This window comes from Pangasianodon hypophthalmus, chromosome 9 (genome assembly GCF_027358585.1).
Source record: "Pangasianodon hypophthalmus isolate fPanHyp1 chromosome 9, fPanHyp1.pri, whole genome shotgun sequence".
Lineage (NCBI taxonomy): Eukaryota > Metazoa > Chordata > Actinopteri > Siluriformes > Pangasiidae > Pangasianodon > Pangasianodon hypophthalmus.
In genome coordinates this window covers 21,720,347-21,734,771 of record NC_069718.1, presented here as the reverse complement: position 1 = coordinate 21,734,771, position 14,425 = coordinate 21,720,347, and the positions used below count along the sequence as shown (strand labels likewise).

The following is a 14,425-nucleotide window of genomic DNA, read 5'->3' as shown; positions in this document are numbered from 1 at the left end:
TAAAGGAATTCGCATGATGGAGTGTAGATGGTTAATATGTGTAGGCCGTAATGCAGTTCTCTTAGTGCACAGCAGTTGGTTTGAGGAAAGCACAGTTTCCGCCTCATATATCAGCGCTATCAACACCCACATAACTGCATGATTTAGTGTTTTCCCTGATCAAACACCCGAACTTCTCAGCAGGGCTGGTAAACTCGGGACCCCCTGCTGCATAATGAACAAACTGATCAGGGCTAAATGACTGTATTATGAAAAATAAAACTCCTTTTATTTTGTTTTCAGGCTGCAGAATCTGGCATTGTTAAAATTAAGACAATAGCTGCAAGAAACACGGACATACTTGCTGGTAAATATGTTCATTATTTTAAGTGTTTTTGAAGTTAGATGACAATATTTTAACTCTTAGCCCCATGAAGTTATAATTAGGCTTTACATGTGCTGTATTTGTTTTTCACTTCTGATAATCTTGTAAGTGACTCCAGGGAGATTTTTGGTACTGCTTAGATACCTTGATTGTCAATTGTTTTATGTATATTTCTGTACAGTTGTATGTGTTTTCCTTGTTTTTAATTTGCTGATGTTATTGTCCTCAGCTCTGAAAGAGAATAGCTCTGAGGTGGTGCAGCCGTTCCTGATGGGCTGTGGAACCAAAGAGCCCAAAATCACCCAGCTGTGTCTCGCGGCCATTCAGAGACTCATGTCCCATGAGGTGGTGTCAGAGGTACGCACAGCCTCACACATCTTAAACCATGCCAAGTTTTCATACTCATGCACAGTGTCATGCAGTGATTCATACATGTCATAAAGTATTTCAAGAGTAACTCCAGTGGTCTTTTATTCCTGTTGTCAAACCCCTGTGTCCATCAGCTGCTTGATGCCCTGCCATAATCACTGGTGGTCACCAACAGAACGACACTCCACAGTATTTATTTGAAGCATTATAGCAGCTGTATGGCAGAAAGGCTGTTCTGTAAAAGGTTGTGTTACATGACATCTTTCTGTTTAAGAACAAAGTATGTCTGCATGGTTTTAAATGTGAACCAGTGGGGTGCTGAGAGCAATTAAAAGTTAAAAGCTCACTGAAGCATTATAACCGGCATCATGTTAATAAAAGCTCATTTTAAGCCAGACACACAGACGGTGTTTATTTCATTAGGCTCATAAACTGAATTCGAAGGTATGCTGTGGTAATGCGTCTTTATAATGATCTGACACTCCAATACAGTCAATTTGCAATATATATTTACTTTTCCCATGTGAGAAAGCACTTAAATGAAGCTTAGAGCTCTTATCAGTGAATGACATCCCGGCCAGTGTGAATTAAATGAATGAGTTGCAGGTGATTTGAAATATGAGTCTTAGGCAGTGTGAACTGAAAAGCTGGACCTGCACAAGAAGTAAAGATTACGGCTTCATTTCTTAATTTTTGCTGTTTAGCTGTTTAGGTTCTCGATGGCTATCAAGTCGAATGATTTAAATGTTTTTTGGAAAATCTACAGCTTTAAGATTGAGAAAAATGAAGTGTAGCTCATAATATGATTCCTTTTCATGGGTTTTGTATCCTGTATAAATCTTAATAACCTGCTGGCAGACTTCAGAGCAGAGCAACAAAACATCTTTCATTGATGCATCTTAGTTTTACTTGTCAGGGCTCGCAAACACAAATATCTCCTGTCTCAAAACATGCATGGAGATTTAAATTAAGAAAATAAAACAGTGAGTTGTTTATCAGGGTAACTTTACTATGCAAGAGTTCAGTAATTATCTCTGGTGCAGTTCACTACAGAGTGCATGCACATGTAGTTTATAGAATTTTATTTCAATTTTATAATGAGCTAAGTTACAGCTACTAATTTGTCCCGTTTGTTTACAGTCCCAACTTCAGTTTTGAAATGAAGACTCAGTTTCAGTATTTAAATGCTAACTCTAGCGATCGCAGCTATAGCCTACTTGTAACTAGCTTCTGGTATTTTTCCACTGTATTAATGTTACGTGAACATGATACGTGTTACGTTTGTGTGGCCACACCCATTCCAAGTCACAGGCGATACTGTCATAAATCAGTGATGGTTAGGGGCTCGATAGGACAATGACATATTACACACAGTCCCACACACCTATTTGGTGCCGAACTTGAGTTGATGTGTGATGTGTTTGAAGAAGTTTCATTCAGTAATCAATGCCGACACGTACTTCTAGATTCCACACACTGCGTTCCAGAAAATCTCTCGAAACTATGAAAGCAAAACAAAAAATTAATAAAAACAACAGCCTTATGGAGTTTTGAAACTACCATCGCATGTGCAGCAGCTTTGCATGAAATTATATATTAAGGCATATAAATCAGATTCTTTATTTTCACTTCACTAGTGCGGTAAAAACAGGATTTTAAAAATACTCATTGTTGTATTACCCAGTTCCTCATTTATAGCCTTCATTAAACCTACACTACATAGCCTCTAAAACTATCTACAAGGCCTGATTTGCAGTTCTGTCTCAGTAAAGTAAGGTAAATGAGTGTGTTTGTGTCAGACAGACCAGCACAAAGATGTGTTTTGACCATGTGGGAATGAATAGCCCTCACTCTCTGCATGAGCTGACGTCAAGGTTCTCAACTCTGAGGCCAACACCCAACTTTTTTTGTAAAATATGCTAGTGTTTAGTATCTAGCATACTTTGTTTGAAGTCAGAGATTCTCAAAATAAAAGATAATAAACTTAACAGCTCAGCTTAAGACCAAGGTTTTTTTTTTTTTTTTAATCGAATGTTTTGTGGTTAAATGTAGTTAAACGTTTATATGTAGTTTACTGAAGTTTGGAAGAAAGGCCACACCTGACACTCATCACTTCTATCTACTATTTTCTACCATTTCTCATTTTCTTGTCACTGATGAGTTTTTGCAAGGGTGTAATATCCAATATCCAAAATATAATATCCAAGTCACACTTTCCTGTAGCTGATTATCAAATGTATATAAATAACTAAAAATCAGTCTGAAACAATATATTTTATGATAAAAGTATGATATTGCCACATGATTCTCTTTTATTAGCTTTTATTTCATATGAACAGTATAGTTCGAGTGCTAACATTTGCTCTGTCAATGTCAGTATAAAATTACAGGCTGCTAATACTCCATTTCAATGCTAAATAAATTATGTAATTAAAATTAAAGGTTTTGACAGCTCTAGCCTATAATGTTTGCCATCAGAGATATTTAGCACTGTTTCTATTTTCACATTTAAAAATTGTTTCCTTTTTTAATAGTCTAGGGCTGGTCAAGTTATGTATACCCCTAACTGAAAGTATGATTGACATTTGTGTGTTGATGAAGAATTGTTCAAGAAAGAACTGTGATGCATCAAAGCAGTAATAATTTCTTCTGTACATATTCTCAGTTTTTCTTTTTCAGTGTTTCATCTGCTCCTTAAGGCAGAATTTGACTAATTGAATGCATATTCAGATATTTTTAAGGGACCTAACTAATGTTGTAAGTGTCTGTCCATGAACTTTAGGTTCAAAATATGTATTATTCTGAATACGTGAACATGAATAACTTTCTCCTCAGGAATAACTAAGGAATAGAATAATAATAAAAATGGTGTTCAGCCTCAACTGATAATTGACTAAATATGGCAGTTTACAAATAATCCTTTTTTTTAAGCGCAGTTAGTTTTAAAAATATGGATTAGGATATTTTTTGTATTGCTTAGGGCACTGAAGTCATTGTGTTTACCCTAGACATGTATTTGCTGTTTTACCTGGAAGAAACATAGAATTCCTTCTTTTGCAAACTGAGAAACCAGCTGGAAAAGAAGACTGCATAAAAGTTGCCATGAGAGCCAATGTGAGAATAAAAGGTTAACATGGCCACTGTTTAAGAACAGTTTAATTTGATGTGCACAGTGGGTCAGATGTTGTCAGTCTTTTAGTAAAGTTGTGTGTCAGCATTTGCGTAAGCCAAACCAAATAAAAAATTTCCGCTGGATTTACAAAAACATATTACATATACCTTATACATGCTGATTTTCTTCGTACTCGCATGCATTTGTTAATGAATGCCAATCACCTGTGCATGGCACAGCTGTTTTGCATTTGGTGACGTCCACAAAGCTCCATAAAAGGAAAACTTCACACAGCTGAAATGAGGTCAACGGCAAAAACTTTGACAGACTTCAAAGCTATTTGAATGCGTCTAAGCAAATAAACACACACACACACACACACACACACACATATAGGCACATGGCCCCCTCAGCACACACGAGCGAAGAGAAAAAAACCCATAATTACCAGTTATGAAACTTTGCTTTGCAAAAAAAAAACAAACAACAAAAAAAAAAAAAACAGCTTTGCAAGCCCTACACTGCACGTAACTGCTGAGCTCTTTATTGGTTGTAACGTAGCTTTCCCTGCATCATTTGGCACTGTAATAAGTTCCCCCTTAATAATTTTTTGCTTTATCTCACTGATTGCGCACAAGTAGCTACCTTGCTAATTCACTCAAGAGGTCTCCATGCTGTCTGCCATGTAAGAGCACGCGGATACACACACACACACACACACACACACACACACTGATCAGCCATAACTTTAAAACCACCTGCCTAATATTGTGTAAATCCCCCTTGTGCCACCAAAACAGCTCTGACCCCTCGAGGCATGGACTCCTCAAGACTTTTGAAGGTATGATGTGGTATCTGGCACCAACACATTAAGTCCTGTAAGTTGCAAGTTGGGGCCTCCATGGATCAGACTTGAACACCTTGAACTCTTTGTCATGCATCTCAAACCATCCCTGAACAATTTTTTGCAGTGTGCCAGGGCGCATTATCCTGCTGAAAGAGGCCACTGCCATTAGTGAATACCGTTGCCATGAAGGGGTGTATCTGGTCTGCAACAATGTTTAGGTAGTTGGTATGTGTCAAAGTAACATCCACATGAATGCCAGGACCCAAGATTTCCCAGCCCAGAGCATCACACTGCCTCCACCAGCTTACCTTCTTCCCATAGTGCATCTTGGTGCTATCTCTTCGCCAGGTAAGCGGCACACACGCATCCGGCTGTCCACAGGATATAAGAAAACGTGGTTCATCAGACCAGCCCACCTTCTTCCATTGCTCCATGGTCCAGTTGTGATGCTCACATGCTCATTGTAGGTGCTTTCAGCAGTGGACGGGGTCAGCATGGGAACCCTGACTGATCTGTGGCTACGCGGCCCCATACACAGCAAACTGCAATGTGTGTTCTGACACCTTTCTATCATAGCTAGCATTAACCTTTTCAGCTACAGTTTGTGCTACAGTAGGTCTTCTGTGGGATCAGATCGGACCAGACAGGCTAGCCTTCACCAGTTCACCGGTTGTCCTTCCTTGGACCACTTTTGGTAGGTACTAACGAGTGCATACCGGGAACACCCCAGAGGACCTGCAGTTTTGGAGATCCTCTGACCCAGTCGTCTAGCCATCACAATTTGGCCCTTAGAGCCTTGCGCTTGCTTGTTTTTCCTGCTTCCAACACATCAACTTCGAGAACTGACTGTTCACTTGCTGCCTAATATATCCCACCTCTTGACAGGTGCCACTGTAATGAGATAATCAATGTTATTCACTTCACCTGTCAGTGGTTTTAATGTTATGGCTCATTGTACTGTACCCAGGTGGTCATGGACACCAAGCACATCCTGCAGGGAAATGACTTTTTTTTTTTTTTTTTTTTTTTTTTTAATAAATTCAAAGCACAGTGTCTTGCCATCTGTCGAACAGAATGTGCTAATGCGCCTTCCCCGGATGCCATGTTGGGAAAAGCGGGAAGCGTTATAGGAAGTCACACAGAACACTAGGGAGTATATGGCACATTGCAGCTTGAGACATACCTTATCGGTCACTTATCGGTCACTTATTGGTCACTTAGTGCAGGCTCTAATAAAGTGTTGCACAGCTTTAAAAGAAGATGCCATAGCAGATGGAACAGTCTGGTCTTATTTGTCTTAATTAATGGATTTATGTTGCTTAGCTTCTTTTAATTTTTTTTTTTTTCATATTTTATATTTCTTTAGTTAATACTTTTAATATGAAATGACTGGGTTTTATCAAAACATTCATTACATTTGTGTGTAAATAAAAAAACATAAGCTACTTAAACTTGATAATCATTTATATGATTTGAAGATGATCTGTTGTGGTTTAGATTAGTTAGGCTTCTTATGTGTAAAAATTTACACACACTCGGGAGCAAGAGTAGGATATGAACGTTTTTACAAACTTACAGGATTTTCATGAATACCAAATTTCTTATGTAAATGCTCCTACAAACAATTTATGAATAAATCTGTTTATTGAGGTGCAGTGATTCCATGTTTGTGGCAAAAAAGGAGCCTTAGATGACTTTTCTATTCTTTATGAATTCTTAGTTTGTGTTATAGCAGGTCAACCATTCTAGCATTAATATTTTTATTAGTAGTAGTGTGGAGGTGAGGACGTGTGACGCAGCCACCTGCTGCACATGATAAATCCCAGGGCGGCAGAACACAGTCACAAATGTTCCTCACAAATGAGACACCCAAAATTGGCTAGTGTGGGTCTGATACCACCCTGTCCACTCATAGAGCACAGCCAGTTTTGCTCTCTTGGACTCCTGGCCATGGATGGCTGTGGCGTCATCGAGATCTCCTGACGATAGAACAAAGATTTTCTGTTGGACCACTTGGAAGCCTTTTATATGAGCATTTTAAAGATTTTCTGTAACATATAAAAGTAAAAACACAGTGAATACCCAGTCTAAACTGTCATTTCCCTCATATATCATAGCATCATGGAATAGGGTCAGTAAATATATTTGATGGTGCATGGAAATCGTGTATCATCCACATGTGTCTCAGCTCCTGTGTGAAATACTTTGAATGTGTGTCTTTTCAGGCAGCAGCAGGAAACATCATTAATATGTTGTGGCAGCTGATGGAGAATGGCCTAGAGGAATTAAAGCTCCTCCAAACAGTTCTAGTACTGCTTACCACCAACACAGTAGTGCACGATGAAGTTCTCTCAAAGGTACCACGCATATAAAACACGCACACCCCTATCATACGTCAGTGTGTTATCGAAATACTGTAATGTAGTACTTGTAACATCAGTTTGTAACATGATAGTGTCCTTCATATACTTAATTTAAACCCAGGTAACATCTGTAGTGATCAATTGTATTGTAAAGTCTATATATATTTGTATTTGTGTTTTATTGCACAATGAGTAATAGTTTAGTGTTATAGATAAACTTACTGTATGTCAAAGTCTGTATGGACTGTGAATCGGACATTTTGTCTGGTTAGAATTCAAGATGTTTGGATGACTCCAAAGCCTGTATTTTATTTCTGTTTACTCTTCTTAGTGAAGATGCTTTGAAGTTCTGATAACTTGATTTCTTTGGATGGTACATGACGCAACATGATGAAATTGGAATTTTTTGCAGATAGATTGAGTATTAAACCAGACAAATTATCAACACCACATTGAGCCCAAACTGAAGTAGTCATCCCCTCAACATAGGCAGTACATCCAGTTGTTATCTGTTTGATAACGAAGACTAATTAGATCTCTAAATTGGTTTGATTAGTGTGATCCTTTTGGAATTCACACAAATAATTCCAACTGGATGTCAGTTTTTATTGACCTCTTAGCAATCAGTGTAATCAAGCAAAGAAAATTTTTTCTAGAGTACCAGGGACTGTATTCTCCTCATGTGCATTGTGTCCTGTTCTTTTCCAGGCCATCGTGCTGTGCTTCCGTCTTCACTTCACTAAAGACAACATCACCAACAACACGGCAGCAGCTACAGTCAGGCAGGTTGTCACCGTGGTGTTTGAAAGGATGGTCGCAGAGGATGAAAAATTCAAAGGTATTTGAGAAAGCGTGGAGGTTTTTGTGGTTTGGATATATTAAGACTGGCAATAAGTGGCTCAGTCCTATAGAAAAGGAAGAGTGAGTGTTTTTATTTCGTTGGAATAAAGTAGAGGATCAGGTAGTGGGCATGGGCCATGAGTTGTTAGCAGCAATGTAACGGTGAAGTGAAGAGTCGAGCTTGGGGGAACTTGATGTACTTTCAGTGGCTTCATCTCATTCTTTAAAGTTGAGGCATATCTCGGAGAGGATTGCTGATGGCCAGCCATTGTAACATTCTGGCAATCAGAGCGTAATAAAGAATTACGGCGCAACATGGTATAGTTAATGTAATTATGGCTGCGTTGGCAATACTGAAACAGGATCCTCCACCCAACATGTCTGAACGAATTCTTAATCCATTTCATAGTACCACCCAAGCAAGTGGCTGGGTTGTTCCACGCTGTACCAGTTTAATCAAGAGCTCTTGCACTTTGAAGAGCTCACTGAAGCTGCAACCTGATAATAGGTCACGCATAATGGCCGCAAGGGCAGATAGAGAAGCCTGAGGGCTGAGATCAATGCCTCTAGTAGAGAGTTTGGTGGTCTCACAAGTGGTACTGGTGTTAAGAAGTTTTACGTGTAAATCTGTGCAGCATTTACAGGAATATACTGTCAGGTCCATAAATATTTGGACAGTGACACAATTTTCATAAATTTGAAATGAAATTATTATTACAAATAATCCTAATATTTATAATTGTTAGCTTGTCCAATTACTTTTGAGCCTGTGATTACAATACAATTAATGCAATATTTTTGTTAAACCCCTTGAATTAAAGCTGAAAGTCTACACTTCAGTCACATCTTGATTGCTTCATTTCAAATCCATTGTGATGGTGTACAGAGGCAGAATTACGAAAACTGTATCACTGTCCAAATACTTATGGACCTGACTGTAAGTACAAGAACTGACATGCCAGTTTGCAAAGCGTACGCTACTCTGACAAGTCTAAGTTGCATTACAAAAATATAGGCACATTTACGATAGGTCTAGAAATGTGAATGCAAACAACACACCCTCTTGCTACTGCTGATTGACGATAGCATTATCAGGGCACAGGATAGAGAATTTACCATGTGTTATTATTGTTATTGGTATTATTAATATATTATTTAAAAATATTGACATAATAATCAAGGACCCTAAAAACACATGGTAAAGGTTATATACTTATATTCCCCACCTTCATAATACTATCATCAATCAGCAGTAGCTAAAGGGTGCATTGGATGATGATATGATTCACACAAGCCTAGTCTCCGAAGCAAACCACCGTGACAATCCAGAATGTAAAGAAGTAGTGTACAAGGGGTTACATACGTAAATGTGGTTCTACAACTGAGTGGAGGACACCCAAGCCTCCTTGGTTACTCGGGTTGACGAAAATGCCCAGAGGACAAGCGTGACCTAGCAGGGACCATTTGTAGGCTTCCCATGTGAGGTCACGAGGTGATAGCTTTGCTGTTTGTTACTATTTCTGAAGATAAGGCCACTCTGTTGGTCTTAGAACCACAAATACATATGACATCTTCTTTTCTAAACATTTTGTAGACTTATATAGACTTGAATCTGAGCCCTTTGTTTTTTGACATGTGTATTCTTCTGTCAAGATTCACAGGTCTAACAGCTCCCAGGTTGACAGTTATCTTTTTTTTTAGCGATTTAATGAAAATTAGTCAGAGGTTCTTATTACTTGAAATGAAGCACAAATATATAGATATACTGAGATATTTAGTTTCCTTAAATGTCAGTAGTATCATCAAGAGCTTCACCATGTCTTGGTCCTTGACCTTCACCCCTGACACTGACAATGAGAAAGGTATATATACCTTTGTGTCAACCATGTGTCAATATAAGCTCTATTACAAATTTACAGTGATTTCAGAATACGTGAAATTCAATTACTACTAAACTGATCAATTCTTTTCTGAAAACAATAAGCGGTTCGTACCAATGGCCCTACGCATTCTTATCGTTTTGTTATATTTATTAGTTTTTTTAAATTACAGGTTTCTGTAAAAAAAAAAAACACTTTATTTACAAAAACTTTGTATAACTCAAGTATATTATTATATTAATTTTAGTCAAGAATGTTTTTTTTTTTTTTTTTTTTTTTTTTTTTTTTTAAATGTATTTTTTTTTAATGTATTTATATATATATGACTTTAAGTTCTCTGTGTTCATTACACTTGTTCGTGTTTCCTATCAGGCATGGCAGAGCAGCCTCCTGTTGTTCAAGCTAACAGTAACCGCAGGTCTGTGAGCACCCTCAGACCAAGTGCTAAAGATGCCTACATGCTATTTCAGGTACAGATATAACAGTCACAGACACAATTTCATCATCTTGCTTTTGTCAGGCTATCCCTTCCTTTGCAGATTTTTATACAAGTGCTTTATTGGTGCTCTGATCATTAGAGTCTGGGGATCATATTTTCAGCTAAAGCCCGAAATATTAGAAAAGCTAAATGGGTATGCTCTCAGGATACTTTATGGTTATAGTTTATTTAGTGTTGTCCTGTAACTCTCAGTATGATGTTAAAGAGGATGTGCTATATACTGTATAAGTTCTTGTTCACTAATCATTCATCCTTGTGATATAGGACTTGTGTCAGTTGGTGAACGCTGATGCCCCCTACTGGTTGGTGGGAATGACGGAGATGACTCGGACATTTGGGCTGGAGCTTCTGGAGTCTGTTTTAAATGACTTTCCTGGAGTTTTTCTACAAGTACGTGCATATGAATGCATCCCACTTAGCCTAGTTTTGATGTCTCAAAATATATCTGAGATCGCATTGCTCTTTTATTTATTTATTTTTACTTACTCTACATACAAAATCAATATTTTGTCCCATATGAGTGTAACTGCTTTTTGAACCCATATGCCCTCTCCCACCACAGCACCAGGAGTTCAGTTTCCTGCTGAAGGAGCGTGTGTGTCCTCTGGTGATCAAGCTTTTCTCGCCCAACATCAAATTCCGTCAGGGCAGCAGCGGTAGCGGTGCATCACCTGCCCCAGTAGAGAAACCCTACTTCCCCATCTGCATGCGCCTGCTCCGGGTTGTCTCTGTATTGATCAAGCACTTCTACAGCTTGCTGGTGAGAAACCTCTGCTTCCTCTCCACGCTGCTTTATTACACGTCCCTGCGGCTTTACATAACAAAATGGGCAAAGGGCTGACACTTGCTGTCACGTCAGTACAGATGCTCTGAAGCAGATTTCCTTGACTGCATTTGTATTTTGCCTCCAGTACTCATCTTGATCTAATAGCAACTGTATGTTCTTGTATAGGTGACTGAGTGTGAGATCTTCCTGTCTTTGCTGGTGAAGTTTCTGGATGGTGAGAAGCCTCAGTGGCTCAGAGCTGTGGCTGTGGAGTCAGTACACAGGCTTTGTGTGCAGCCACATTTACTGCGGTGAGAACCTACTCACAGAGGCCATGCTTTTCAGTCCCTATGGCTCAAGTATGATTTTTGTGATTATCATTTGTGCATGTCTACTCTGGCTCTCATATGTTCGCCGTATGTGTCTCTGTGCTATGTGTAGGTCTTTTTGCCAGTCCTATGACATGAAGCAGCACTCTACCAAAGTATTCAGAGACATCGTCAATGCACTTGGGTCTTTCATCCAATCTCTTTTCATTGTACCCAGCATAGGAAATGTCTCTGCTAATACACCTGCAGGTCTCTCTCTCTTTCTCTCTCTCTCACACACACACATTGGAACTTTATATATATATTAAAAAAAAAAAGCCAACTACAACTTCTATTAGTGCATAATTCGTAGTTAGTATAATTTCTTTCATATTTGTTTCTTCCTCTCTCATACCTTCTTTATTTTCCTGCGTGCACTTTCTTCTTTATGTTTCTTTCTTGCGTCCTCTCAGGTGGTTCAGTATCGGGTGCCCAGGCTGCAGCTCAGGGAGGTCCAGGAGCAGCAGGTGGCCCTGGGGGTCTGAGCACCCAGGCTGCATTTGAGTACCGTGGCATGTGGATCCCCCTAATGAGCGTCAGTGTGCAGGGCAGTGCCAAGGCCACCTAGTCAGTAATTTTCTCTTTCCAGCACTGACTCTTAACATTAAAAACACACATGCATTCACAAGGTTTCAAGTTTCAAATCATCCTCTCAGTTAGAATAGTACTTTATGCAATATTGTTTAAAAGTTACAAATACACTAAATCAGAATATATGGCTTGGGATTTTTACTGAGCACCCCCTTGGTTCTTCTGCACTAGTCTGGAGATGTTGGATAAAGTGGAACCACCTTCCATCCCTGAAGGCTACGCTATGTCTGTGGCATTTAGTGCCCTGCTTGACCTCGTGCGAAGCATCACTTCTATTATCGAGAAGGAGCTGGCCAAGGAGGAAGAGGAGGCTGCTGCCAGAGAAGAGGCGGTGCTTAGTGCCCCACCACAGAGCGAAGACAGTCCACAGGAACCAGGTAAGTGCTGTTCCCGTATGCAAGTCTTTCTGAACTACTATGAAAGCTGTTTAGTCATTTGATTTATCCAGAATCAGCTTGAGGCCTAGACTGGTAACCCTGATACCCATGGACCAGTGCTTGGTGGAAGAATCGGCTAACCTTTTAAGCGCTGCCTATATTTCCAACATCTCGAGTGTCACCCAATTACAAAATGACATTTGAGAGTGTCTACTGACTCCATTTTCCGAATGAAGGTGCCAGAATGGACCCGGTTTTGTTGTCCAATGGCCAGTTATTTTGCTGTAAAAACAAATGGAATGGTTTGAGATAGGCACAAGCTTAAACACTGGCAACATGTTGGAGAAAAATCCTAAAAATAACTAAAATTTAATAACTATGTAATTATTTTAGAGTGATGTCTATTTAATGCACACATCTGATCACTTGATATGCTGGGCTGTGTTTCTATTTGTTTGGAACTGAGGTGCCATCATAAATGTGCATTTATTACAGAACCCCACCAGGTGTGGGAAGAGATGGTGAATGCGTGCTGGTGTGGTCTGCTAGCAGCTCTTTCTCTCTTACTTGATGCAAGGTAAGAGGAGCCTTCTTGCAGATCCTATTCAGTCAGACTGCCTGAACACACATGATCCAATATTGAGGAAATAATTTTCTGCCATCTATACGGGTGTGTGTGTGTGTGTGTGTGTGTGTGTGTGTGTGTGTGTGTACGTGGTAAAGTACGGATGAGACAGCCACAGAGAACATCCTGAAGGCTGAATTGACTATGGCATCTTTGTGTGGTCGTCTTGGCCTTGTGACCCCTCGTGATGCCTTCATCACTGCTATCTGTAAAGCCTCACTTCCCCCACACTACGCTCTTACGGTACTCTGCAGCAACGCAGCTAGCCTCTCCAACAAAAGTGAGTCATTCTGTATGGGTTTGTCAGTATTCTCATGTTGGTGGGTGTTTGGAGCCTTTTGGAATGCATATGGTATATCTGTGTGTGTGTGTGTGTGTGTGTGTGTGTGTTTTGCAGCATACTCTATCCAAGGCCAGAATGTACAGATCATCAGTCCATCCAGTGAATCTCATCAGCAGGTGGTGGCTGTGGGACAACCGCTCAGTGCACAGCCCCAGGGCACTGTGGTGGTAAGACAAAATACTGCCAAATGTTTATTTCAACCTTTATTTCCTGTCTATAAAACACAGAGGGCTGATTTTTGGGGATTTGTATGCTTCCCTTTTTTCACTGTAACTTAAGTGACTCTTTTTTCCTCTTTGTTTTAGCTCACAGCCAAAAACATCCAATGTATGCGGACTCTGTTGAATCTAGCTCATTGTCATGGGGCTGTGTTGGGAACCTCTTGGCAGTTAGTGCTTGCTACCCTGCAGGTAATAACACACCCATTTGCACATCTTTCTCTCTAGCCAGTTCTCTGATTGAATTTATTTGTTTGCCTACAGCTGGTTTTTAACCCTGGAGCAAATTTTACTACACCTCAAAAAAATCCAAAAATGATTTCATTATTGCCCTATGCTTGTTGAAAAAATTGGAAGGCTGTATTTGCACATATGGGCATGTTGTGCTGATACGCACTACAGACTGGTTGTTCATTAACTTCAAGGCACTTGCATGTCATTTTACAGAACACATTCATTATTTATGCCAAAAACTTCCGCATTGGCACTAAAACTCATAATTCAGTGCCTCAGGGCTATGAGCCATTGATTTTGATTGACATTGATTTATTGCCTTGCAACAATGCTGCGATAAATAAATATGTGTTTGTTGAGTACAAATGTCTCCTACTTCCTTGTTTTTCTCAGCACCTGGTATGGATTTTGGGTCTGAAGCCAGGGGTCGGTGGAGCGCTGAAGCCTGGGAGAGCAGTGGAGGGTCCCAGCACTGTATGTTTAATCACCTTTAGCTAAATCCATCTTTTTCCATGTAGTTAAGCCCCTACCAGCATTTGTTTCTTTCACAGGTTCTAACAACTGCTGTAATGACAGACCTTCCAGTCATCTCCAACATCCTCTCCAGACTCTTTGAAAGCTCCCAGTAA

At 39.6% G+C, this 14,425-nt stretch overlaps 1 protein-coding gene across 2 annotated transcripts in view; it reads left to right on the top strand.

Annotated features, from left to right (window-relative positions):
• The window catches only part of mon2 (MON2 homolog, regulator of endosome-to-Golgi trafficking), a 37,017-nt gene that overhangs the window by 7,402 nt on the left and 15,190 nt on the right, over window positions 1–14,425 (top strand). For both annotated transcript variants that reach the window (XM_026920039.3, XM_026920036.3), the window contains exons 2-18: window positions 283–346; window positions 594–721; window positions 6,918–7,049; window positions 7,764–7,893; window positions 10,148–10,245; window positions 10,539–10,664; window positions 10,837–11,034; window positions 11,227–11,351; window positions 11,482–11,618; window positions 11,822–11,975; window positions 12,171–12,376; window positions 12,872–12,953; window positions 13,100–13,281; window positions 13,399–13,511; window positions 13,650–13,754; window positions 14,190–14,270; window positions 14,348–14,421. In XM_026920039.3, the coding sequence (XP_026775840.1) occupies window positions 283–346; window positions 594–721; window positions 6,918–7,049; window positions 7,764–7,893; window positions 10,148–10,245; window positions 10,539–10,664; window positions 10,837–11,034; window positions 11,227–11,351; window positions 11,482–11,618; window positions 11,822–11,975; window positions 12,171–12,376; window positions 12,872–12,953; window positions 13,100–13,281; window positions 13,399–13,511; window positions 13,650–13,754; window positions 14,190–14,270; window positions 14,348–14,421 (2,135 nt within the window). The remainder of the gene's footprint in view (window positions 1–282; window positions 347–593; window positions 722–6,917; window positions 7,050–7,763; window positions 7,894–10,147; window positions 10,246–10,538; window positions 10,665–10,836; window positions 11,035–11,226; window positions 11,352–11,481; window positions 11,619–11,821; window positions 11,976–12,170; window positions 12,377–12,871; window positions 12,954–13,099; window positions 13,282–13,398; window positions 13,512–13,649; window positions 13,755–14,189; window positions 14,271–14,347; window positions 14,422–14,425) is intronic.